Genomic DNA, 26,706 nt, shown 5'->3' on the forward strand with positions numbered 1-26,706 from the left:
TATATTGCCCATCTCTGCAGAGGAACTTAAATGCTTGTGCCACCGGAAACCATTTCATTTCATATCGGAACCACTACATGAGGCTGCCTGCACCATCGTCGACTGAAAAGTGTTGTCATATTTTGTCGTTCACGGTCGCGTTATTTTAACCCAGAGAACGAGTTGTGCACCACCGGTGTTGGCCTTGGAAGTTGAAATGTCAGCCACAGTGCCGCTCACGCTTTCTCACTAGACACGGTAACGTCAGCTTTTGCTGCCAATATCCTCGCAGGAATCAGTATGGATGCGCTCTGGGTATTCTTAATGCTGCTGGTCCCACTTCTGCTATGGACTAGCAGCACCTTTGTTTTTTATTTCAAAAAGTGTTTCTACGTGGTTTATATGATGGTTTTGGGTGCGATTGCGATTCCGCTTAGTATTCTGAAATGCGGAGGCAGGGACGTTGAAAACATGAGGTAAGTTCCACAACCGTGCGAGCGATGCTTTGCTAGCGAACGTTTCGTTTGCTCATTAGAATGGAAGATGGCTAGCTTGCCAAATCTTGAAATGTTACAAACACAACATCAATCTGTGGCTTTACCCTAATTTCTCATAAGCCATTTTGCTGATATTTTCCACCGGTTGGTTGCAACATTTGTATAACGAAATGCGAGGTAGTTATCCAGCAGTAGAAATAAAGCACATTTACACTAGCAAGCTTCAATGCATTGCCAGATGTTTGGGACTTTCTGAACCAGGCGGCTAATACTAGCTAGCTTGCTAACGTTAGCTTCACCTCGCATCCGGACATGGCCTCTGGGTCCGACATTTTCGTCGCTGTAAACCAGTTCGGAACAACATATCCAACAGGCGTGTGTTTTGCACAGATGTAAACCATCAATAGATTGCAGAAAATGCCACTTTAATCTATGCATTTTTTGTTGCATAGATTGTGTCAATGTTTCAAGTCTTAACAGGGCCAAGAAAAGAGGATGTTTGGTTTCATCAGTTGGTTTAATATCAACTGAATTCCTTTTAGTTTAGAGTCATGACCCATACTAGCCATAAGAATCCGACTTTCGTTAGTTTCTTCTCGCTATTCGGAACATTGCCTAGTCTAAAGACTTTTGTATTTGATACCAATTATTGGTATACAATCAAAGAAACCACTGCACTTTTGTGGACATTTTCCTTACAAGCCAGCATGTTTGAATGTAATTTTATTAAATGTACTCTACCAGATGTCATTCAGCTGCTCGAAATTTGAGACCAAATATTTTGTCTCAAAAGCTGACATTGGCAGAGTAAGTCAATGTAATTTTATTCAACGTTCATGACAGACGAGGGACGTTTAGGTTTTTCCTATGTAAATATACACGGTGTTGCATACACAATTGAAGACATCGACATGTTTCGGAATTTGTAGGAATGTTTCTATGCCAGAATGTGGACAGCGGAGCCCGGCGCGGTATATGGCTTGGAAAATGTACCTCAAACAGGAATGGAATATGTCGCTGTACTCATTATTCCTGAGCAATGAATCGAGAAGATTGGAATACTAATCAGTTTTTTTAAATAATCTGTGTTTGTCAACATGCTAGGCTAGCTGATGCTATAGCAGCCCATATTTGGATTCCATTAAAATGTGATACCTAGCGTTTGGGTGGTTAACTACTGGAAGTCTAGTCGATTCCAAGGGGTTTCTTTAGCTAGTCTAGTATACTGTTAAAAAGGCAGTTTAGATTTTTTTTAAATTAAATCTTCTCGATGTATCATATGGGATAAGTAAGAGTAAAGCGCTATCTCCCATCCCTGGATTGAGGTACGTTTTCTGAGCCATATCTCACACTGGCTCTGCTGTGTCCTGATCATGGCAGCCTGTCATTCTAACCTTACAGGGAAGATGTAGCCTACTTACAGTTGCCGTAAGGTTCGATTCTTTAGGCTAGCCCCACATATGTCTATGAAATTGCCATTCGGGTAATTTATGTGGAAGGCTAATTAATGCAAGCAAATCAAAATGTCAATGATTTTAGTCTAAATGAAACCAATACCACTTCCATGTTGGAATTGACAATTAAATCATTTTACAGTGTTTATGGTTGCCAAGTTCCAACTGCCTATTTAATTTAGGAAAATCCCACCTGGCATTCTCTACACAAGAAACGTACATTGTACACCTCTTCTTACAGGGTCAACTTCTGCCTAATACTCACCTTGGTGGAGTTAAACTACACCTGTGTCAATGTGCAACTCAGTCCACTTGTCAATAGGCCAGAGTGATTGGGTATTGTACTGTGGACAGAGACTCAGCCTATTGGACACAAGTGACTATATTATCGGATAATTACTCAGAGAGGAGTAGGGGTCAGATAGAACTGAATTTCCCTCCTGGTTGGGGTCATGTTACTGACTGGTTATGTCTTCCGAAAGGTCCCCTAGAAATCAATTGTCCTTGTTAGTTTAGTGCCTTGCCCTGTGTTATCAGACTGACCTGGCTCAGACTCAATGCTCTTGGAATAACTGAACTGTTTCACAGCCAGGCGTGCAGATCAGTGGTGTCATGTTGCGCCAGGCAGCATTCTCTCTCACCCTAAAGGGTGTCCGGTGCGGGACCCTATTCACTGTCGTTAATGTGTGTGTTGTGTGAGACAGACAGACTGAGTGAGTGTGCAAGATGAAGAGAAAGCAATAGGGACCCAGACACAGTGACACAGAGGGGGACAGGCCATATTAGAAAGAGTTCACCGATTTTTAACATTATTATAAAAATTGACACCAGGAAATCTTCACCGGGAATTTAGTTTGGGTAATCTGTATGGGGTCAATTTTACACCATATGTATTGAATACAATATAAATTGTGAATATGAAAAATAAAGTTGAGAAGGACGGGTGAAATAATGGATGTTGAAATAAATAAATAAAAACAATTGAACGCAAAATGTATAAAATTGTAACAAAAATAAGACTTTTAAAGCAAAACCCCAGAACTTGTAAGCAAATCATTTTAAAGTGAGAGCAAAACTCTATGACAAATGATATATATATATATATATATACACATACTGCTCAAAAAAATAAAGGGAACACTTAAACAACACAATGTAACTCCAAGTCAATCACACTTCTGTGAAATCAAACTGTCCACTTAGGAAGCAACACTGATTGACAATAAATGTCACATGCTGTTGTGCAAATGGAATAGACAACAGGTGGAAATTATAGGCATTTAGCAAGACACCCCTAATAAAGGAGTGGTTCTGCAGGTTGTGACCACAGACCATTTCTCAGTTCCTATGCTTCCTGGCTGATGTTTTGGTCACTTTTGAATGCTGGCGCTGCTTTCACTCTAGTGGTAGCATGAGATGGAATCTACAACCCACACAAGTGGCTCAGGTAGTGCAGCTCATCCAGGATGGGACATCAATGCGAGCTGTGGCCAGAAGGTTTGCTGTGTCTGTCAGCGTAGTGCCCAGAGCATGGAGGCGCTACCAGGAGACAGGCCAGGACATCAGGAGACGTGGAGGAGGCCGCAGGAGGGGAACAACCCAGCAGCAGGACCGCTACCTCCTCCTTTGTGCAAGGAGGAGCAGGAGGAGCACTGCCAGAGCCCTGCAAAATAACCTCCAGCAGGCCACAAATGTGCATGTGTCTGCTCAAACGGTCAGAAACAGACTCCATGTGGGTGGTATGAGGGCCCGACGTCCACAAGTGGGGGTTGTGCTTACAGCCCAACACCGTGCAGGACGTTTGGCATTTGCCATTGGTGCCCTGTGCTCTTCACAGATGAAAGCAGGTTCACACTGAGCACTGAGACAGACGTGACGGAGTCTGGACACGCCGTGGAGAACGTTCTGCTGCCTGCAACATCCTCCAGCATGACCGGTTTGTCGGTGGGTCAGTCATGGTGTGGGGTGGCATTTCTTTGGGGGGCCGCACAGCCCTCCATGTGCTTGCCAGAGGTAACCTGACTGCCATTAGGTACCGAGATAAGATCCCCAGACCCCTTGTTAGACCATATGCTGGTGCGGTTGGTCCTGGGTTCCTCCTAATGCAAGACCATGCTAGACCTCATGTGGCTGGAGTGTGTCAGCAGTTCCTGCAAGAGGAAGGCATTGATGCTATGGACTGGCGCGCCCGTTCCCCATACCTGAATCCAATTGAGCACATCTGGGACATCATGTCTCGCTCCTTTAGTCCAGGTCTGGGTGGACGTCCCTCCGGAGACCATCCGCTACCTCATCAGGAGCATGCCCAGGCGTTGTAGGGAGGACATACAGGCACGTGGAGGCCACACACACTACTGAGCCTCATTTTGACTGGTTTTAAGGACATTACATCAAAGTTGGATCAGCCTGTAGTGTGGTTTTCCACATGATATTTGAGTGTGACTCCAAATCCAGACCTCCATGGGTTGATAAATTTGATTTCCATTGATAATTAGTGTGATTTTTGTTGTCAGCACATTCAACTATGTAAAGAAAAAAGTATTTAATAAGAATATTTATTTCATTCACATCTAGGATGTATTTTAGTGTTCCCTTAATTTTTTTTGAGCAGTGTATGTATATATTTGAAAAAAGAATGCAAAAATCATTTTCGGTTCAACTTTCCCAGCAACCAATCCTATTGAATACATTTTGCCTACGATCTTTCCTGCATGTATGACCTTTTGGTTACGCTACTCGTATCTTTGCTTTCACTGCCAGTCTTTTTTAGGGTGAGTTTTGGCATTCTTTTTTTCTGTGAAGGGTGGGGTTTAGAGCGAATTGTAGACCATGAGTCTCTATTGGTTTGCTAGTTTTGGAGTGGCGGTCCTGAAATGTTTACATTCTCAACTTATTCATGCTTTAATTTTCAATTCAATACATATGGTGTGAAATAGACCCCATAAATCTGTTCTCAAGTATTTCCATGCATAATTGAGAGATGATCATATATCAATGTAAACAAGGTTTGAAATTGTTTTAGTCAAATATTATATCTGTTTGGGTTTCATGCAGTCTACCAATTATTTGTAATTATGTTCCAGCCCCTGGAGAAACTGGAGAACCCGCTCAAGAAAAAAAATCGACCCACGGCTGAATCTAGTTGATGGCAGGCGTTCCAAACAAATGGAATCGTAATGCTGCTGTCAACAGTCGCCAAGATTCCATCATGAATTTTCACACTGAGTTTTGGGATGAAAACAAACAGGAGATTTAGACCCTAACTAACCGGTCTCCTAGCTGCTCAACGGGAGTGGCTTATGATGCGAAGTGCCAACAGTATTACAGACCTGTCGGTGTGTTCGTGAACCATGACGTGCTGCTGTGTGGTGTGTTCTTGTCAACCCTTCTCACTGGGTTATGTTAACTCTCTCCTGAATAGACTCAAATCCCCCTCTCCTGTCAGCCTGCTCCTGCTTCCATGCCTGCTACAGCCTTGTCCAAACAAACCCCTGATTGTTCAGTTAGATTTGGAACCTTTACACCTTTTGTCTGTAACTCAAACAATGCTAAAAAAAACAACTGGTTTGATCCGAGTGAGGGAAGTGGCAGAAAAACACATTTTTGTTAAACTGGAGCCATGGAGAAAGGGGAAGAGGCACAGGGCGATCAGCTGAAGGTTATTAGGGAGCGGAGGCCGTGCGGTGCATGTGAGTAAGACATGGAAAGCTCAAAGCACCAGCGCAGGCACGGCGGGAGAGACCGCAACCACTGTTCTTGCTAGACTTAATTCTTGATAGGTACTATGTAACCGGATGGGATGATAAATAACTATCTTGACTGCATCAAACTGAGAGACGCTAGCTAATTGAGGCTAGCAATAACGCTACTGCGCTTCTCACCGTCCTAGTTAGCCTACACAACTCCATTCAGGTTATAATGTAAATAGCAGCCAACCTTCTGGCTCTTCATTCTCATTTTATTTTTAATTCCACCTTCCATTGACAAGCAGAGCAGCGGTGCAATTGTCTTTCTCTCCATGGCAAGCACAAAGATCAGGGCGCATGCCTTTTATTGAAACTTTTCCCAAATCCTCAATCTAGTCGCACCATACAGCCCCTTAGGCCTATAAACTTCATAGAAATCAAAACATATCACAACGAAATAAATAATGGATTTTTATTGATGTGTAGGCTATATGAAATGGGTTTATTCTACTTTTTAAAATGTAGATGTTCCTAGGGCGCATGGAAGCCCGGCGATGGTAAACATGTTCATTAATTAACGGTCAATTACCGTGAGACTGGCAGTCTCTGCATTATAATTACTGGTGGACAGAATTTCATGACACCACGACCCTATATACGCCCACATCATTCCAACAGAAAGCTTAACTCCTAGGTATAACATTGGCTGGTCAAGTCATATCGACAAGAGTTGTTGTGTAGATGGGGAAGGGTATATCTGTTATAAAAAAAACTGTAGTAGTTCAGGCTCTGGTCTTGATTTACTGTCTGTTAATATGGTCAACTGCAGTGAAGAAAGAGGTAGCAAACTGCAGCTAGCTCAAAACAGAGCAGCATGGCTTGCCCTTAACTGCACGTACAGAACTATCATCAACATGCATGCCAGGCTTTCCTGGTTGAGGGTTGAAAAGAGATTAACTGCTTCTTTCATAATTTTTTGTGTTTGAATATTACTGTGACAAATTCAATTGCATGATCAAATAACATTTATTTCAGATGCCCATACATGCCACCACGGGTTTTTACAGTCTCGAAGTTCAAAACAAATTCACTGCATTGCCGTTTTCTACAAAGCCACGATCGCATGGAACTCCCATCTCCAATTTACTCAACTAAACAGCAAAAGTACCTTTTAAAATTATTTTTTAAAAACAACTCATGGAATGCTGGGACTGTGAGGGAACACGTGCACTAGAGGTCGACCGATTATGATTTTTCAGTGCCGATACCGATTAATCGGACAATTTTTATTAAAAAAAATATATATATATAAAAAAAAAAAATATATATTTTGTAATAATGACAATTACAACAATACTGAATGAACACTTATTTTAACTTAATATAATACATCAATAAAATCAATTTAGCCTCATGTAGATAATGAAACATGTTCAATTGGGTTTAAATATTGCAAAAACAAAGTGTTGGAGGAGAACGTAAAAGTGCAATATGTGCTATGTAAGAAAGCTAACGTTTCAGTTCCTTGCTCAGAACATGAGAACATATGAAAGCTGGTGGTTCCTTTTAACAGGAGTCTTCAATATTCCCAGGTAAGAAGTTTTAGGTTGTAGTTATTATAGGACTATTTCCCTCTATACCATTTGTATTTCATACCTTTGACTATTGGATGTTCTTCTAGGCACTTTAGTAATGCCAGTGTAACAGTATAGCCTCCATCCCTTTCCTTGCTCCTCCCTGGGCTTGAACCAGCAACACAATGACAACAGCCACCACATGCAGAGCAAGGGAAACAACCACCCCAAGGCTCCGAGCGAGTGAAGTTGAAACGCTATTAGCGCGCGCTAACTAGCCAGACATTTCACTTCGGTCACACCAGCCTCATCTCGGGAGTTGAAAGGTTTGAAGTCATGAACAGCGCAATGCTTGACGCACAACAAAGAGCTGCTGGCAAAATGCACAAAAGTGCTGTTTGAATGAATGTTTACTCGCCTGCTTCTGCCTACCACTGCTCAGTCAGATAATTAGATACTTGTATGCTCAGTCGGATTATATGCAACACAGGACACGCTAGATAATATCTAGTAATATCAACCATGTGTAGTTAACTAGTGATTATTATTGATTGTTTTTTATAAGATCAGTTTAATGCTAGCTAGCAACTTACCTTGGCTTACCGCATTTGTGTAACAGGCAGTCTCCCCGGTCGTTATTGCATTGGATTAGTTAACTGTAAGGTTGCAAGATTGGATCCCCTGAGCTGACAAGGTGAAAATCTGTCTTTCTGCCCCTGAACGAGGCAGTTAACCCACCGTTCCTAGGCCGTCATTGAAAATAATGTGTTCTTAACCGACTTAATTCCTAATTAAATAAAGGTGTAAAAAAAGAAATGCGTAAAAAAATTGGCGCCCAAAAATACTGATTTCCGATTGTTATGAAAACTTGAAATCGGGCCTACTTAATCGGTCGACCTCTAACGTGCGCACACTATCACTATAATTTTGTATTTTAATGTGGCTGTCCTTGTCTACCAGTGTTTTGTTACTTGTCATGTTTTGTGTACCCCAGGACGAATAGCTGCTGCTTCTGTAAAAGTTAATGGCGTACAAATAAATAAACACAGAAAAGCTGCATTTTGACACTCCCTTACCTTTTTTTTTACCATTAATTTTAGGTCATATTTAATAAGAATCTTAACACTGGACACTTATTTTTTAAAGCCAATTTCCTGCAATTCTACACATTTTGCCATGACGTACGCCATGTTCTTATTCTATCGGAATGACTCAAACGTTAAAACAAAATCAATGAGGGCCCCATGTCATGACGTCTTTGGAAATGTATATTCTGTCTAGTTTTTATTTGGGTGGTTCTCCAAAGATGAGCTCATTTAAACATGTGTATATAGCTCCAGTATATTTTCTACATACTTTATATCTGGTATTAGTCATTTAAGTTTACACAAACGTTTTATCTTCCCTAAATAAAAATGACTGTTGCGATTGGCGGCCATGATTTTATTGCTTTCCTGACAGGGCACAGAGAGCGCCTAACCCAAAGAGAGCCATTTCCTTCCCCTTTATTGTGGTTGGGTAAGAACCGCAGACAATGTTCTACATCTAGCCTAAACATGTTTTGAATGTCATGCCAACAGCAGACAACATTCTAGTCATGTTATTGAATGTAATGGTACATGTGATGCCACCAGCAGACAATGTTCTAGCTACGTTATTGTAGAGATGAGCATGAGTAATAGGTTTGTCACCCGTTTTGAGTACTCAATCTTTGAACCAGAGATAAAAAATTAAATATTTAGACAGGTTCCACACTGAAAATATGCTAAAACAGTAGTTTGATAAAGACAGGTTTTTTTTCATCAGAATCATTCGGTTTAGTCCTAGAACTTATCCAACAGATGCTGTGGCTGTAATTAATCACTGTGCCGTGCTCAATGTGGAATTGTTAAACCACTTAAATTCCACAGAACAGACAGAATAAACTACATCTGTTGTCATATATCAAATGTTTTGTAGCCCTGAAAAAAATGGTGTTAACGCTCTTATTTCCTGAGCCCTTATGTCTGCTAAATTAACAATACAAGGCAATGCCATTGCACATTCATAGGCTTCTACAAGCAGGCGCCACTGCTGGATGGACTTTTGAAGATGTAATTGTTACGTTTCAATAAATGAATAAATTTTTAGAAAATGAAATGAATGAAATGGCTTTTTTTTTTTGACTGAATATAGTTTCATTAGGAACACCACCCTGTTCACAAATGGTGTTGGCTCCTACAGACAGTGAGTCGCTGTGGCTTGAAATATAAAGCAGGTAGACGGGCATTGAGGCATTCAGTTACTGTTCATTGAACATTAGAATGGGCAAATTTATTGACTTAAATAACTTTGTGCGTAATATGATCGTCAGTGTCAAACATTCCCCACTCCATTACACCCCCCCCCCCCCCCCCCCCCCCCCCCCCCCAAAGTATGCAAGTACTTGAACAGTCAAAACATTTAAAATATATGTTGGGTTACTTATGGAGTTCAAAGAAAAGAGATCTGCACACTGCTCCTGCTCGTGTCACTTGTTTAATTACAGCTAACGTGTCGGCCTCTTTAACCTAAAACCTTAGATGAAGGTTGCACATTTTGAGTCCAACGTACAAGATTTGTCTGTACGTAGCGGTATTCTCTCTCCGCCTTCATTAGAGACGATCGCAGTGTTTGAGAGCATTCATTCTGCTCTGTTGCTGATCGCTGACAGAGCAGATTTGAAGTTCTGAAACACTGTCATGGATGCATTGGTGTTTTGTTTATACATTTATATCGTTTTAACATGCATGGTTTTCAGATCAAGATTGAATTGAACATTGCGGTGTTCTTTCCTGTCTCCAGGGTGGTCCGTGCTCTGGTTCGTCATGTTAAGTACTTCCTGGGTCTGCGGTTCGATGTGAGTGGCTTGGAACACCTGCAGACAGAGGGACCCTACGTCATCATCTCCAACCACCAGAGCTCCTTGGACGTTCTGGGTATGGGAGGCACACACACACACGGTCGGTCGGCTACACAAACAGACAGCAAGGACGGACACGCGCACACACACACCACATACATACGCACACGGACGGACCTGCTGACAGACACACAGAGATGGATATGCCTGCACACACAGATGCACATATGCGCTGATGCACACATTTACATTTCACATTTTAGTCATTGAGCAGACACTCTTATCCCCAGAAGATAAGATATGCATATTATTAGTAGATTTGCATAGAAAACACTCTGAAGTTTCTAAAACTGTTTGAATCATGTCTGTGAGTATAACAGAACTTATTTAGCAGGCGAAACCCAGAGGACAAACCATTCAGGTCACTCTCTTTTCAATGGGTTTTCATTAGGAATCCAGATTTCTAAGGGACCTTCTTGCAGTTCCTATCGCTTCCACTGGATGTCAAAAGTCTTTAGAAATTGGTTGAGGTTATTCCTTTGTGTAATGATTAAGTACGGCCATTTTGAACGAGGGTCACTTGAAGTGTACTGTTAGAGGCGCGTGACCAGAAAGCATGCTACAGTTTGTTTTCTTCCTGTATTGAATACAGATCATCCCGTCTTCAATTTTATCTATTTACATAAAAAAATACTTAAAGTAGTTTGAAATGTTTTGGCAAAGTTTACAGGTAACTTTTGAGATATTTTGTAGTCACGTTGCGCAAGTTGGAACCGGTGTTTTTCTGGGTCGATATATATCCATGGAATTAATCGAACAAAAGGACCATTTGTGATGTTTATGGGACATATTGGAGTGCCAACAAAAGAAGCTCGTCAAAGGTAAGGCATGAATTACATTTTTATTTCTGTGTTTTGTGTCGCGCCTGCAGTGTTGAAATATGGTTTCTCTCTTTGTTTACAGAGGTGCTATCCTCAGATAATAGCATTGTTTGCTTTTGTTGAAAAGCCTTTTTGAAATCTGACATGTTGGCTGGATTCACAAGTGTAGCTTTAATTTGCTATCTTGAATGTGTGATTTAATGAAGGTTTGATTTTTATAGTAATTTATTTGAAGTTTGTGCTCTGCATTATCGCTAGCTAGTGTCCCACATATCCCAGAGAGGTTTTAAGATAGCTGTGAGGTTTTCACAGAAGTGCAAGTGCTGGTTGTCTCCCTTCCCACTAACTTCACTTTACCCTCCATAGCTCACGTCCTAAGGGAATCCTCTAGTAATGGTTTGAGTGCAGTCACAGGGCACTCTATTCTGAGAGAACAGTATAATGGGGCTACACTCATGGTTTCAGTGGGTACAGACTGACAACTGTCAGTTGGTATAGCTGCACACAAGATGTGATCACTGACATGGCTGTCTAAGGAAGTTAGTCTCCATTGGATTTGGACTGTAGCCTAACTCTAGGACAGACTGGTGCATGTAATCAATCAACAGCACTATTTTAAGACTGTATTATTTTGTAGATAAGGTTACAGGTGTATTTGACTAGCGAAAAGCCAGGATCAGTATGAAATGCATTATGCTTTTTAATGTTTAATTTTACCTTTATTTAACCAGGTAGGCCAGTTGAGAACAAGTTCTCATTTACAACTGCGACCTGGCCAAGATAAAGCACAGCAGTGCGACACAAACAACACAGTTACACATGGGATAAACAAACGTACAGTCAATAACACTATCGAATAATCTATGTACAGTGTGAAAATGTAGTAAGATTAGGAAGGTAAGGCAATAAATAGGCCACAGTGGCGAAATAACTTAAATTTAGCAATTAAACACTGGAGTGATAGATGTGCAGACGATGACTGTGCAAGTAGAGATACTGGGGTGCAAAGGAGCAAAAAAACATGGGGATGAGGTAGTTGGGTGGACTATTTACAGATGCGCTGTGTACAGGTGCAATGATCGGGAAGCTGCTCTAACAGCTGATGCTTAAAGTTAGAGAGGGAGATATGTTTCCAGCTTCAGACATGATTATTATTTATTTTTTTATGTATTTTTTTACAATTCATTCCAGTCATTGACAGCAGAGAACTTGAAGGAAATGCAGCCAAAGGAAGTGTTAGCTTTGGCGATGACCAGTGAAATATACCTGCTGGAGAGCGTGCTGCTATGGTGACCAGTGAGCTGAGACAAGGCGGGGCTTTACCTAGCAGAGACTTATAGATCTGGAGCCAGTGGGTTTGGCGACGGATATGTAGTGAGGGCCAGCCAACGAGAGCATACAGGTCGCAGTGGTGGGTATTATATGCGGCGTTGGTGACAACTAATGGCACTGTGATTAACTACATCCAATTTGCTGAGTAGTGTTGGAGGCTATTTTGTAAATGACATCGAGGAAGTCAGGAATTGATAGGATAGTCAGTTTTACAAGGGTATGTTTGGCAGCATGAATGAAGGATGCTTTGTTGTGAAATAGGAAGCTGATTCTAGATGGAATTTTGGATTGGAGATTCTTAATGTAAGTCTGGAAGGAGAGTTTACAGTCTAACCAGACACCTAGGTATTTGTAGTTGTTCACAAGTCAGAACAGTCCAGAGTAGTGATGCTAGGGAGGGTGCAGGCAGCGATCGGTTGAAGAGCATGCATTTAGTTTTACTTGCATTTAAGAGCAGTTGGAGGCCACGGAAGGAGTGCTGTATGGCATTGAAGCTCGCCTGGAGGTTTGTTAACACAGTGTCCAAAGAAGGGCCAGAAGTATACAGAATGCTGTTGTCTGCGTAGAGGTGGATCAGAGAATCACCAGCAGCAAGAGCGACATCATTGATGTTTTCAGAGAAAAGAGAATTGAACCTTGTGGCACTCCCATAGACTGCCAGAGGTCCGGACAACAGGCCCTCCGAATTGACACTGAAATTTATCAGAGAAGTAGTTGGTGAACCAGGCGAGGCAGTCATTTGAGAAACCAAGGCTGTTGAGTCTGCCGATAAGAATGCGGTGATTGACACAGTCGAAAAGCCTTGGCCAGGTTGATGAAGACTGCTGCACAGTATTGTCATTTATCGATGGCGGTTATATCATTTAGGACCTTGAGCGTGACTGAGGTGCGCCCAGTCAAACAAAGGCTCTTCTTTGAGGGAAGGGTGCAGAGAATGAAGCTATGGCAGAAGGCCGGGGCTGTTCATTACAGGATTGGGAACCGCAGATGGAGCAGTAGTTCATATCTATGATGGGAGGTTGGTAGGGATGTGCGTTCCCTTTCAAGACGATTTGATAACCATCTAGATGCATATGTTGCTGATGGAGCTTGTGTCCCCTTTTGCCCTCAACAGCCTCAATTCATCAGGGTGTAACCGCCGGATGGTAGGGCTGCCATCTTATCGGCTCTTAACCAACCATGCTATTTTGTTTGTTTTTTCGCATTGTTCGTAACTTGATTTGTACATAATGATGCTGCTACTGTCTCTTATGACCGAAAAGAGCTTCTGGACGTCAGAACTGAGATTACTCACCTCAAATTGAAAGAGGAGTTCTTCAATGAGTCGAACGCGAGGGATATACTACGGACACCCGACCAGGCCCAGATCCCCGTGATTGGCTGGAAAAGGAAACGTAGGTTTCGTGGAAAGAGATCAGGATGCCTTGTGAGGATCAGGAGACGAGTGGCTAATCTGCTCTTGCCTTCCGTTCTGCTAGCTAATGTTCAATCGCTGGAAAATAAATGGGACGAACTGAAAGCATGTATGACCTACCAACAGAACATTAACTGTAATATCTCATGTTTCACCGAGTCGTGGCTGAACGACGACATTAAGAACATACAGCTGGTGGGTTAAACACTGTATCGGCAGGATAGAACAGCAGCCTCTGGTAAGACACGGGGCAGGGGCCTATTCATACTTGTAAACAGCAGGTGCACGATATCTAAAGAGGTCTCTGGATTTTTCTCACCTGAGGATGGAAAATGATGTGGATATATTGAAGCAGCATCTCAGGACATCAGTCCGGAAGTTAAAGCTTGGTCGCAGATGGGTCTTCCAAATGGACAATGACCCCAAGCATACTTCCAAAGTTGTGGCAAAATGGCTTAAGGACAACAAAGTCAAAGTATTAGAGTGGCCATCACAAAGTCCTAACCTCAATTCTATAGAAAATGTGTGGGCAGAACTGAAAAAGCGTGTGCGAGCATGGAGGCCTAGGAACCTGACTCCGTTACACCAGGAGGCATGGGCCAAAATTCACCCAACTTATTGTGGAAGGCTACCCAAAATGTTTGACCTAAGTTAAACAATTTAAAGGTAATGCTACCAAATACTAAGTGAGTGTATGTAAACTTCTGACCCACTGGGACTGTGATGAAAAATAAAAGCTGAAATAAATAATTCTCTCTACTATTATTGACATTTCACATTCTTAAAATAAAGTGGTCATCCTAAAACAGTGAATTTTTACTAGGCTTAAATGTCAGGAATTGTCAAAAGCTGAATTTAAACGTATTTGGCTAAGGTGTATGTACCCTTCTGACTTCAACTCTACATACAACTCACTACAAGGCATGGCTTCCTGACCCAGGACCAAATATCATTACGGATTGCGTCAGCCACCACACAAATACATGACATATTTCACTCGCTTTACCTTCACAAGGCCAGTGTGAGAGAAGATAGTAACAGGCCAAAGCTCATCCCAGATACGGTAATGATGCAATTGTCTTGAGTAGATCAGGGGGCCCCATTTTTTTATAAATGTTGCGTAATATACCCCAAAATATGCGTGTGCCAGTTTTCCCGCTAAAGTTGAATGTCTTTACCTCCATGCAAAATGTAGACCATGTGTAAGCACGTTTATAATACACAGTAGAACGAACAGGTGAAATGACGGTTGCTCTTTAACATTGAAGTATGCGACTGTAAGTAACAGTATGGTTTCCGTCCCTCTCCTCGCCCCTACCTGGGCTTGAACCAGGGACCCTCTGCACACATCGACAGCAGCCACCCTCGAAGCATCGTTACCCTTCGCTCCATTTAAAGCCGGGGGAACAACTACTTTAAGGTCTCAGAGCGAGTGACGTCACCGATTGAAACGCTATTAGCGGTCACCCCGTTAACTAGCTAGACATTTTACATCGGTTAAACTGCCACTAGGTACGCCTACTGTAATATTTTTGTTGAGTAGCCTACATTATTTCAGAATTCCGGGCAGTCCAGCATTTAGGTTGGGGGCAAAAGTCAATGCAAAACATTGTTGAATTAAAACGTTCAGCTGACAGGTCCACAACCATTTGCCTTTTTCTCGGTCAGTCCTTTGCCAAACCCAGCATCATTTTTACTTTCTGCCCAACGCCTTCAAAAACATTTTTGATAAAATCTGTCATTGTTCTTTTCTTTTAGTTTGTCCATGGCCTAATTCCAATAGTTCCAAATTCGAAATAAAGGGCGTTATCACCTTTTTAAAAGGTGTATGATGGGTGTTTTTTCTGGCCGAGTTATAATATGCGCGCACAGTTTTAGGAGGGCATGCTTTTAAAACGAGTGCTCCAAGCGTTCTCACGTCAGATGGCGGAACACTCATCCCTCAACCGATCTCTTGTAGGATGAGCAACTCCTCTCTAAAAATAAAGATTTTGCTCATCCGCCTTACACAAGTTCCTAATTCTGAAAATCACTCCGCTCTCTGACGCACTGGCTACTATGGCAAACAATGCGCCGGCTAGCAACCTCGTGCAAGCTTGTTTTGATTGGCCATACTGTAGCTAGTTTGCCAGCTTGTTGATGATGTTCTGACAAGTTATGGGGCTGTTCTCATAAATCAGCATATTTCTGACAGCTGGCACTGTGCCTCATTTCTTTGTAACACCACAGTGCAATTAGCCGCGCTGTAGAACTAATCACGGCAGAACAGATATCGTAACTCAAAACTTCACTACACTTAGCTTAAGGGAGTGTTCAGCATTGAGTGAGTGAACTGGCATTGTTGGCATGCCTGCCTTTTCATATGGATTGATTTGATACGGGTTCAGCCAGCAAGCCGACACTACATTTTTTTGGTGCAAATGTCCAATTTCATAAGTTCTGATTCTACCACCACAACACCTTAGCTAGATGTAGAATTAGGTGGAAAAAAACTTGAATATTAGCTACAGGTTATTTTTGATGAAGAAAGAATTGAGTGGACAATGTCATCATCTTAGTAGCCATGCCCCAGGACTACCTGACATGATGACTCCTTGCTGTCCCCAGTCCACCTGGCCGTGCTGCTGCTCCAGTTTCAACTGTTCTGCCTTATTATTATTCGACCATGCTCGTCATTTATGAACATTTGAACATCTTGGCCATGTTCTGTTATAATCTCCACCCGGCACAGCCAGAAGAGGACTGGCCACCCCACATGGCCTGGTTCCTCTCTAGGTTTCTTCCTAGGTTTTGGCCTTTCTAGGGAGTTTTTCCTAGCCACCGTGCTTCTACACCTGCATTGCTTGCTGTTTGGGGTTTTAGGCTGGGTTTCTGTACAGCACTTTGAGATATCAGCTGATGTACGAAGGGCTATATAAATACATTTGATTTGATCTTGGTAACTGTTGAAGGAATTTAATTCCTCTGTTTTAATTCCCAATCAAAATTAAACACTCTGTCAATGCATAAGGGTTTGTAAGACCCTTATTTTATAAGAATAGACAGAGCCCTGGTCTTAAAAGTCAAGTAACAGCCTTTAATTCAAGAGAGTACTGAGTTCATACACATTTTACCACAGGTTATAAACTGAAAATGACGTCAGCGTTTTCTAAATGTTCCATCTCTTCTTGACACTGGTAGAAAGGCTCTATAGATCTCAAGCCTTCCCTCCTCGCCTAGAGCCAAGGTCAGTCAGTGTAGATAAGCATTCTAGACAGTCTGGAGATTTTTGTACCAAGGAACAGGCCGTCATTGTTCCAAACTCTTGACTACATTATATTCAATACTGGGAGCAAGAGAGAATTCATACATGTACAGTAACATAATAGTATTCGGATTAGTCAGTCCTGATTGAAATGTATACATAATTAGTCATTGATAAAAATTCCCTTAACAGTAACATTTTCAAATGTTAGGACAGCATATTGTGGCCAAACTTCTCTTTAGCTAGCCCATGAGTGTTTGCAAGTTAACACGACGACGGCCATCTGCACTGATATCTGACAGGACAAATGTGCGCCAGGTTAAGAAATTTAAATGTTTTTTTTTCAGAGTGCGCACAGATATTTAGTGTGGAATTTACACAATGTTTACAAATGAGGCCCCAGGAGAGAGACTCTGCACCATTCAAGGTCATAAAAATGTCCTAAAGTCTCATTCCAAATCATTCAGTGGTGTCAATGGAATCGGTGTGCAAAAAATTCAGTTAGATTCAACCCCACATGACTGGGTTCATACAGAACATAAAATATCAGAGTTATCAGTTCTAATAGATCCTCTAAAGGATCTAATGGGCTTGATATCCACTAACAGATCCCCTTGGATCCTTTTCAGCCCCCCCGGTTTAATGGAGATCCTACCAGATCCTGTAACGGATCCTAACAGATCTTTTCCAATCCTCAGGTCTAATGGAGGTTCTCCCAGATCGTTGCACCATGATTGCCAAGAAGGAGCTGGTGTACGCGGGCACGGTGGGCATTGTGTCCTGGCTGGGCGGCATCGTCTTCATCAACCGCAACAAGACCAGCGATGCCAAGAGCGTCATGGCCGACGCTGCCAAGACCATGCTGGACGACCAGGTAATTCTACAGGACTAATCTATGGGACCGCATGATTATACATGTAGCCCTCTGCTGTACTCTGGGCTTTGCCAAAGTCATGATTAACTCCAACCTGATTGGCAATTATGCCAGATAGTGAGATGGAGCATAACACTGAGGCGACTGATTTTGAACATTCCCAAGCCAATATATACTGAAACTTAACCCATTCAAGTTTGAATACTTGATATTTTGTTTTTCTATTTTAATTTCTTGCTGAGTATCTAGTAGAGGTCGACCGATTTTAATTAGGGCCGATTTTCAAGTTTTCATAACAATCGGAAATCAGTATTTTTGGACACCGATTTGGATGATTTTTTTGTTCGTTTATTTATTTATCCAACTAGGCAAGTCCGTTAAGAACATATTCTTATTTTCAATGATGGCCTAGGACCGGTGGGTTAACTGCCTTGTTCAGGGGCAGAATGACAGATTTTATTTTTACCTTGTCAGCTCAGGGATTCAATCTTGCAACCTTACAGTTAACTTGTCCAACTCTCTAACCACCTGATAACATTGCACTCCACGAGGAGACTGACTGTTACGCAAATGCAGTAAGAAGCCACGGTAAGTTGCTAGCTAGCATTAAACTTATCTTATAAAAAAACAACCAATCGTAATCACTAGTTAACTACACATGGTTGATGATATTGCTAGTTTATCTAGCGTGTCCTGCGTTGCATATAATCGATGCGGTGTGTATTCGCGAAAAAGGACTGTCTTGCTCCAACGTGTACCTAACCATAAATCTCAATGCCTTTCTTTAAATCAATACACAGAAGTATATATTTTTAAACCTGCATATTTTGCTTAAAGAAATCCAGATTAGCAGGCAATATTAACCAGGTGAAATTGTCACTTCTCTTGCGTTCATTTTGCGCAGTCTGTGTATATGCAACAGTTTGGGCTGACCTAATTTGCCAGAATTTTACGTAATTATGACATAACATTTGACGGTTGTGCAATGTAACAGGAATATTTAGACCACCCGTTAGATAAAATACGGAACATTTCCGTATTTCACAAAGAATAAACGTCTTGTTTTCGAGATGATAGTTTCCGGATTCAACCATATTAATGACCTAAGGCTCGTATTTCTGTGTGTTATGTTATATTAAGTCAATGATTTGATAGAGCAGTCTGACTGAGCGATGGTAGGCACCAGCAGGCTCGTAAGCATTAATTCAAACTGCACTTTCGTGCGTTTTGCCAGCAGCTTGTCGCTGTGCTTCAAGCATTGAGCTGTTTTATGACTTCAAGCCTATCAACTCCCGAGATTAGGCTGGTATAACCGATGTGAACACTGTTACACGGGCAATACTAAAGTGCCTATAAGAACATCCAATAGTCAAAGGTATATGAAATACAAAATTGTATAGAGATTGTCCTATAATTCCTATAATAACTACAGCCTAAAACTTCTTACCTGGGAATATTGAAGACTCCTGTTAAAAGGAAGCCACCAGCTTTCATATGTTCTGAACAAGGAACTTAAACGTTAACTTTTTTACATGGCACATATTTCACTTTTACTTTCTTCTCCAACACTTTGTTTTTGCATTATTTAAATCAAATTGAACATGTTTCATTATTTATTTGAGGCTAAATTGATTTTATTGATGTATTATATTAAGTTAAAATAATTGTTCAATCAGTATTGTAATTGTCATTATTACATATAAATAATGACAATTAATTGTAATTGTCATTATTTAATTGTCATTATTATATATATATATTATATATAATAATGACAATTACAATACTGATTGAACAATTATTTTAACTTAATATAATACATCAATAAAATCAATTTAGCCTCAAATACATAATGAAACGTTATTTTAGATTTTTTTTATTGGACGATTAACCGGTACTGGCTTTTTTTTGGTCCTCCAATAATCGGTATTGGTGTTGAAAAATCATAATCGGTCGACCTCTAGTATCTAGGTCCATCTCCACCACTGATATTGACATACTGTGTCCATGCTTCCTCATGGGCCTCACCTTTGACCCCTGACCTTTGCCCCCGGTAGATCCGGCTGTGGGTGTTCCCTGAGGGCACACGGAACCAGAGGGGCGACCTGCTGCCTTTCAAGAAGGGAGCCTTCCACCTGGCTGTGCAGGCACAGGTGAGCCACATGGCTGTGTCTATGTCCATGCCTCTATTTCAGTGGTCACTCTATTTGGAGGCAGTTGGTGTGTGTGGTGATCTGGATTTAGATTTGGGTGTTTACTGAGTATTGGGACTCTGGTAGTATGGTGTTGTGGTTGTGGGTATTATACCTATTTAGGACACAAGGGGGAGCTAACAACCTAACGTGGTTACTGATGAACATGATCTGATTTTCATATGATATTTTCACTACCTTTGTCAGGGAGAGAAAGAAATAGCCAGAGAGATAGGGATGGAGGGAGATGGAAAGAGGATGAGTGTTGGTGTGAGAAAGACACAGGTAGGTTTTCTGAGGTGAGAAGAGTGGGGGATACACAAAGGATTAGTCTTTAGTGTTGCTACTTCAGGGCCAAGCTTTCAATCTCTCAGTTCAAAAGCTGCTGTCGGTATTGAAGGTCGGATATATCTCTCTACACTATTGTTCATGCTCTTGTCTCTCAGCGCCAGTCAGTGAGGGAAGGACGGCGGGGTGGACAGAGGGGAGGTAGATGTGTGTACAGACAGTCTGTGCAGCTGGGTCAGCCATGCATGTTATTGTCTGTATCTGATTGTTCATGTTTGTATTTGTCTTGCCCGAGGAAAGGAAAAATCATTGAAAAGATTAAACTTATCTTGGAAAAAATAATGGTATTTAGGTACCCAGGGCTTGAATCGAATGTCATGGTAACTCTCGCCCTCTCCCCCAATTCCCTTTTCCCACTCTCTTCCTCTCGCTCCTAGGCTCCTATTATCCCCATTGTGTTCTCATCCTACAGTAACTTCTACCTACGTAAAGAAAAGCTGTTCAACTCGGGTACAGATCAGTTTTAATTCATAGTGAAATTGCTCATACACAGCTACTCTTGAAATGAACTGCTCATGACATGCATAGAAAGATGTCTTTTGGTTGCATGCAAACACGTTGATGATGAATGAGGGATGTGCTGATAATGATGGTTGGACTGATGATGATGCTATGCTCAAACCAGGGACCATCAAGTTGATGATCCTTCCGAAGATCGAGACGAAGGGCATGACATCAGACGACGTGGCCGGCCTCTCCGACAAGTCCTACGACCTCATGCGCTCAGTCTTCCTGAGCATCTCTGGCTTCGCCCCCATAACCCAGAACAACGGGCCCCCCTCACACCACTGAACATTTCCCATGTCCGAGACACCAAAACCTACCCCACCTATTTTAAAATGTTTTTCTCCTCCATCGTCCCAGCTCCCTACCTACGTACCTACTGTTTAGGTCAGATATATTGGCACCCTTAAGGTGCAGAATGTTCCATTTTCTCTTTTCAAAACTGTTTGTATGGACCTGCAACTTACCACCGGTGTGAGATAAATTACACAATGAGATATTGCCTCTTAAGAGTCCAGAACATTTTTCTTTGAAATGTGCAGTTGTAAACACAGTTTTCAATTTCAACTTGTTTTTGAAGAAATTGTGCAAGGGTGCCAATATATTTGACCACATCTGTACCAGGATACAATGCACACACCAGGCCTCTGTCATGAACTCATCTGTTGTTTTGGCCTGGTATAGTTTGGTTCTGGTTGGCTCCTGCTCTGACCCAGCCCCTATACAGTGCAGTCCTGACTCCTCACGACAGAAGACCTGTTGGCTCTGCAGGTTATGAGTAGAGTGACAGACCGACGGCAAGCAAAACAGAATACATTATTAATGTGCGTTCATCATGCATGCTTGGGGATACCTTTTTTTTTTTCTACCTCCACCTTTTTAAGAGGCTTTATTGTTATTGTCTTTATTTTTATTTAAAAAAAAAAAGTTTACCGTTCAGTGGTGGTACTTTCGCTTTTTTCCCTTCTCAACTTTTTTGTTTTTTCATATGTTGATGGTGGATATTTTTATTTTCCTCTGGTGCTGCCTTAACTTTTTTTCTTAATGTGCTATAAAAGACACACACAACCACCCTCCTTTAACACACGCAAACCACTCCCACCGCTAACACACACACACACACAACACACCACGGTACCCCCTCCCCCAACACCCCACCCAACCCCAGTATATCATCCCCTGTTCTGTTGTGCATACCAGCCTCTTGCATCTTTTGAAGGAGTAGGGAACCAGGGTCTGGACCATGGGTCTTGAGGGGAGATGGAGGGCAACAGAGCGAAAGGAGAGGTCAGTAGTTGACCAGGGACTTGTTCTTCATCTGTGTCTCAACTATATCGTTACATGCAGTGCATTCGGAGAGTATTCAGACCCTTTTCCACATTTTGTTACGTTACAGCCTTATTCTAAAATGGATTTAAATAGTTTTTTCCCTTCAATCGACACACAATGCCACGTAATGACAAAGCAAAAATAGTTTGGTTTTTTTAGACATTTTTGCAAATTTTATAAAAATAAAAAAAAGCTCTGCACAAATGTTTTGGTACACTTGCCTAGATCTGTGCGTCGACACAGTCCTGTCTCACAGCTCTATGGACAATTGCTTCGACCTCATGGAATGATTATTGCTCTGACATACACTGTCAACTGTGGGACCTTTTAATATTGACATGTGTGTGTGCTTTTCCAAATCATGTCCAATCAATTGAATTTACCACAGGTGGACTCCAAGTTGTAGAAACATCAAGGATGATCCATGTTAACCTGAGCTCAATTTCAAGTCTCATATCAAAGGGTCTGAATACTTATGTAAATAAGCCATTTCTGTTTATTTTTGATGAAGTTGCAAAAATGTCAACTTGTTTTTCACTTTGTCACAATTAGGGAATTGTGTGTAGATGAGGATTATTCTTTTTTTAAACTGTTTTTAGAATAGGCTGTAACGTAACAGTGAAAAAAGTCAAGGGGTCTGAATACTTTCTGAATGCACTGTACATACCACACTTGCTTCTCAATCCATGTGATCAAAATAGCTCAATGACATACTGTGACGACGCCAAACAACAAGCTATACAAAGTACGACGGCGAGAACAATCATCAGTGAATTCATGGACTCTAGTGGACTCAACGATTTACAAACACTGTGCATTGTTGGTGTACTAGGCTGGCAGGTAGCCTAGTGGTTAGAGCATTGTGCCAGTAACCAGATGGTCACTAGTTTGAATTCCAGAGCCAACAAGGTGAAAAATCTGTCTGTGCCCTTGGGCAAGGCACTTAAACCTAATTTCGCCAGGGCCGCCGTTGATAATGGCAGACCCTGGCCGTGACCTCTCTCTGAGGGTGTCTCGGGAGTTGGGATATGCAAAAATACACATTTCCACACATGTATTAATACACATTGTACATGTGTGAAATAGGACATAAATAAGCACCCACCAAATTATTATTAATTATTTTCCCCCAACAGCTTAGAAATAACATTGTACAAAAAGTGTTTTCTTCAGCTGGGTTATATATTTTGCTTTATATATATTTCTACATATGATCGTTTATTTTGTTTGTAATAAAACAACGGGCTCATTTGGTAGAGGGTGGCGCTTATAACACTAGGGCTGTGGGTTTGATTCCTCACCCATACGTAACATGTATGCAGCCATGATTAAATCGCTGTAGGGTAAAAGTGTCTGCTAAATGGCCTACACTTTTTTTGTCTTCTCAAATATCACTCTATTTAAAGAAGTGTCAGATGATTTCATGAAGTTCAAGATTCCGTTTTGTGCCATGTCAGTGTGCAAGTGTTTTAAACGTTACACAGTGGAGAGAGGTTTTACTGAGGGGGAGTGTTTTTAAATCTACCACTGGGGAGTGATCTAAATGTTACAGTACAATGTGTTTTAAATGTAACAAGTGATCTGTTAGTGATTGATTGTTTTTCATGGTTTCCAATGACAAATCTGTTACTCATCCTTGCTGCACTGCGGTGATGACGGTAGAGACAGTCACCAGGTTTCACATTTCAAATCGATTGTTTGACACAAAGTTGTTTTTATGGTCCTCTTAACTAGAATTTGTTACTAATGGTGCATTTCCAATGAGGATGTACCGCAGTGATTTACCCAAGGCTCACACTTTTTGGTTTCTATCTACGTGATCCAGCAGCTGTCTCACTGGGCCATGGCTCCGGCAGACCTGCTCTAACTTGGACGCAAGGCCCTGGGAACTTTTCCGCTGGCATTTACATAGCAATGGCTAACTGAAATGTAACGCCTTCCCACGAAACAACTGTCTTGAATGATGCAGATGTTGTTGATTCTGCACGTCCCAAGTCACTCTTGATGTAAACACAATTACACTAGAGCTTCCATTTAACCAACACTGGCAACCCATTGGTGTGGGGGTTAAGTCTTAATGGAAAAGCACCATAAATAACTACTAATAAACTCTGCTTGTTTCAGCCTAGCCCAAAAACTACATATCTGAAGAGGTGAAATAGGAATCAAATGCTCAAACTGCACACCACAAACCTGTATTTTGCTAACCCCTGTGATACCCGTAGTTAAGAAGTAAAATATAGCCTAATAAATTGAGCAATTGTCATTTGCTCTAAAACAATCTTGGCATCGTAACAGCACAGTATCGACTCTTGTACGTATTTTGCTTGGCCAAATGTTCCCTATTGGTACCTGGTAACTAGGAGGACTGCTGTCCGAGTGGTTACCTTAGCTTTATACTTGAGAAACGGGTCCTGTTTATACTATAGATGAATGAGGAATATGGATATGTGTTAAGGGAATGTCTCAACACCTACTGTAGTTTTCTGACCAATTTATGATGCGCAAAACCGAACTAAGAATACATTTATTTTATCGATGGATGGTGTATGATATGTAAAGTCTGACAGCAGTTTAGAAGGCTTGGGCTATTTAAAAAAAATAATAATAATTGGCTGAGATTTGTGACGTTTTAGCCTTCTGTCAAAAGGTGGTACAGTAATCATCAAATTTAGGATTGTGAAGTAATTCAACTTGAGGTTTATATTTTGTAATTAATAGACAGATGATGTCTTACAGTAATTTATTGATACTTTTTTTTTTATGGCAATACAGTTTCTTATCAATTGCGTACAGATCTTAACATTTTTGTATTCGCTGCTTTTAATTTACAGTTTGATCAAATGTCGTTTGCAGCTTTTTGCCTGTCAAAAACGCCAGTGTGAGAATGTATTTCAGCATTCATCATTTATTTGTGTGCTACTCTAAACGCAGCCCACCTCTTATATTATGCCCAATTATTGGCAAAAGCTGATCTGATTTGGTCGAAAGACCAATTAGTAAAAACATATCAGAATTGTGCTACCTGTGTATATGCAGCCTAATTGCAAGTACATTTTAATATCTATTTTTTAAAGTATAACATATTCCAATAGAATGTTATCTTGCATAATGTTGGTTTCTGACACTGCAAAATGTGTCTGATGAAATGTATTTATTTGAAATTAAGTGTTAAATTAGTTAACCTCTAGAACGCATTTTCTTTTATTTCTTGTGCACCTAAACTTCCTGAGGAGCAGGGTTTGTGGTCAATCAATTCAGAAAATAAATAGAATTTACAAATCCAATTATCCTCAATTCTTCTATGAGACAAATATGGAATTAGAATTTGTTTACTTCCTTAAATGGTATTGATAAATTGCTCACGTGTGTAGGAGTGAACATTGTGTTCCGTCTGGCAATAAACCTGTATACTACTACGCCTCTTCATAGTCCAGTGGCTGCAAGCGCTTTAGTGTCACCTGCTGGACTCTTGGCTTACTTGGCTCCTAGGAGTAAATCAACTCGCCCTCGGGCTTTCCTCATCTTTGTTATTGAAGACCAATAACACCATTTAAGTAAAATACATACGCCAGTCGGTCCCGATACATAAAATTAATCTGTGACATCTGTTTTTGTTCACAGGAGAGTATATTTATGAGATTTGTTTTGCTTATCCTCATGTGGGGGTGTTACATTTGTTTAATCCTGCAACAAAGATGTTTTGAATGTTTTTAAAGATGCTACCAATTTGGCACTAACCAAATGTAAACTGTCAATGATTTTAGACAATGGTCAAGAGTTGGCCTATGATTATTTTCATGGGCGTTTTATAGCTCAACTTCCTAGTGTGTCAGCTAAAAGCGTAATCGACTTGATGACCGTGATAACTTGACAGGCTCTGCAACACAACCTTGTTGGTTGATCTGGTGTTTTTTTTATTATTATTTTTTTCACAATTAAATTGGAAAAATATTTAAAATGTTCAAAATTATTAATTAAACTCATGGTGAGTTTGGGTGGTATATAAAAATGATCTTAAAATGTTCTGAGTTTCACCAAAGCTATTAAAGTGTAATCTGTTTGTAGCTTAAGATAACTATGTTCAACTGAGCTGGCCAAAGTGTCTTGTCTTATGACATCCTGGTGAGCCTTCTGTGTGTGATGTTTGATGAATGCCTTGGGAAATGATAAATAAATGTAATTTGTTTCTTTCTAAAAGAGCTGTTACTTTATTGCCGTGTGTGTTATTTCATTTTAAATGATTTTATCCTTGGACACTCAGGCTTTGCAGATGAGATTTAGGATGGATCTGGCAATACAACATTTTTTCTAACTCTCCATTGAATTGATATTGGAACTATATTTTTGTTCAGAAAAAATATAAATGCAACATTTTATTGAGTACGTTCATATAAGGAAATCAGTCAATTGAAATACATTCATGAGGCCCTAATCTATGGATTGGGTGCCAGGCCCACACACTAGGGAGCCAGGCCCACACACTAGGGAGCCAGGCCCACACACTAGGGAGCCAG

General features: G+C 41.0%; 1 protein-coding gene across 1 annotated transcript; it reads left to right on the plus strand.

Moving 5' to 3' along the window:
* LOC109874404 (1-acyl-sn-glycerol-3-phosphate acyltransferase alpha) lies at window positions 1-26,398 on the plus strand. The gene is made up of 6 exons (XM_020466286.2): window positions 1-455; window positions 10,014-10,147; window positions 17,641-17,816; window positions 19,874-19,969; window positions 20,734-20,806; window positions 20,982-26,398. The coding sequence occupies exons 1-6, from the start codon at window positions 280-282 to the stop codon at window positions 21,146-21,148; spliced, it is 822 nt and encodes a 273-aa protein (XP_020321875.1). The 5' UTR covers window positions 1-279; the 3' UTR covers window positions 21,149-26,398.
* The last annotated feature ends 308 nt before the right edge of the window (window positions 26,399-26,706 follow it).

The sequence above is a fragment of the Oncorhynchus kisutch genome, linkage group LG29, assembly GCF_002021735.2.
Source record: "Oncorhynchus kisutch isolate 150728-3 linkage group LG29, Okis_V2, whole genome shotgun sequence".
NCBI lineage: Eukaryota > Metazoa > Chordata > Actinopteri > Salmoniformes > Salmonidae > Oncorhynchus > Oncorhynchus kisutch.

What these genes read in the sequence shown, in the direction of transcription:
- LOC109874404 (XM_020466286.2), top strand. Translation starts at nt 280, where the DNA reads ATGGATGCGCTCTGGGTATTCTTAATGCTGCTGGTCCCACTTCTGCTA. An exon ending in AGGGACGTTGAAAACATGAG is followed by an intron (nt 456 to 10,013) that starts GTAAGTTCCACA and finishes TCCTGTCTCCAG; the next exon opens with GGTGGTCCGTGCTCTGGTTC. An exon ending in AGAAAAGCTGTTCAACTCGG is followed by an intron (nt 20,807 to 20,981) that starts GTACAGATCAGT and finishes TGCTCAAACCAG; the next exon opens with GGACCATCAAGTTGATGATC.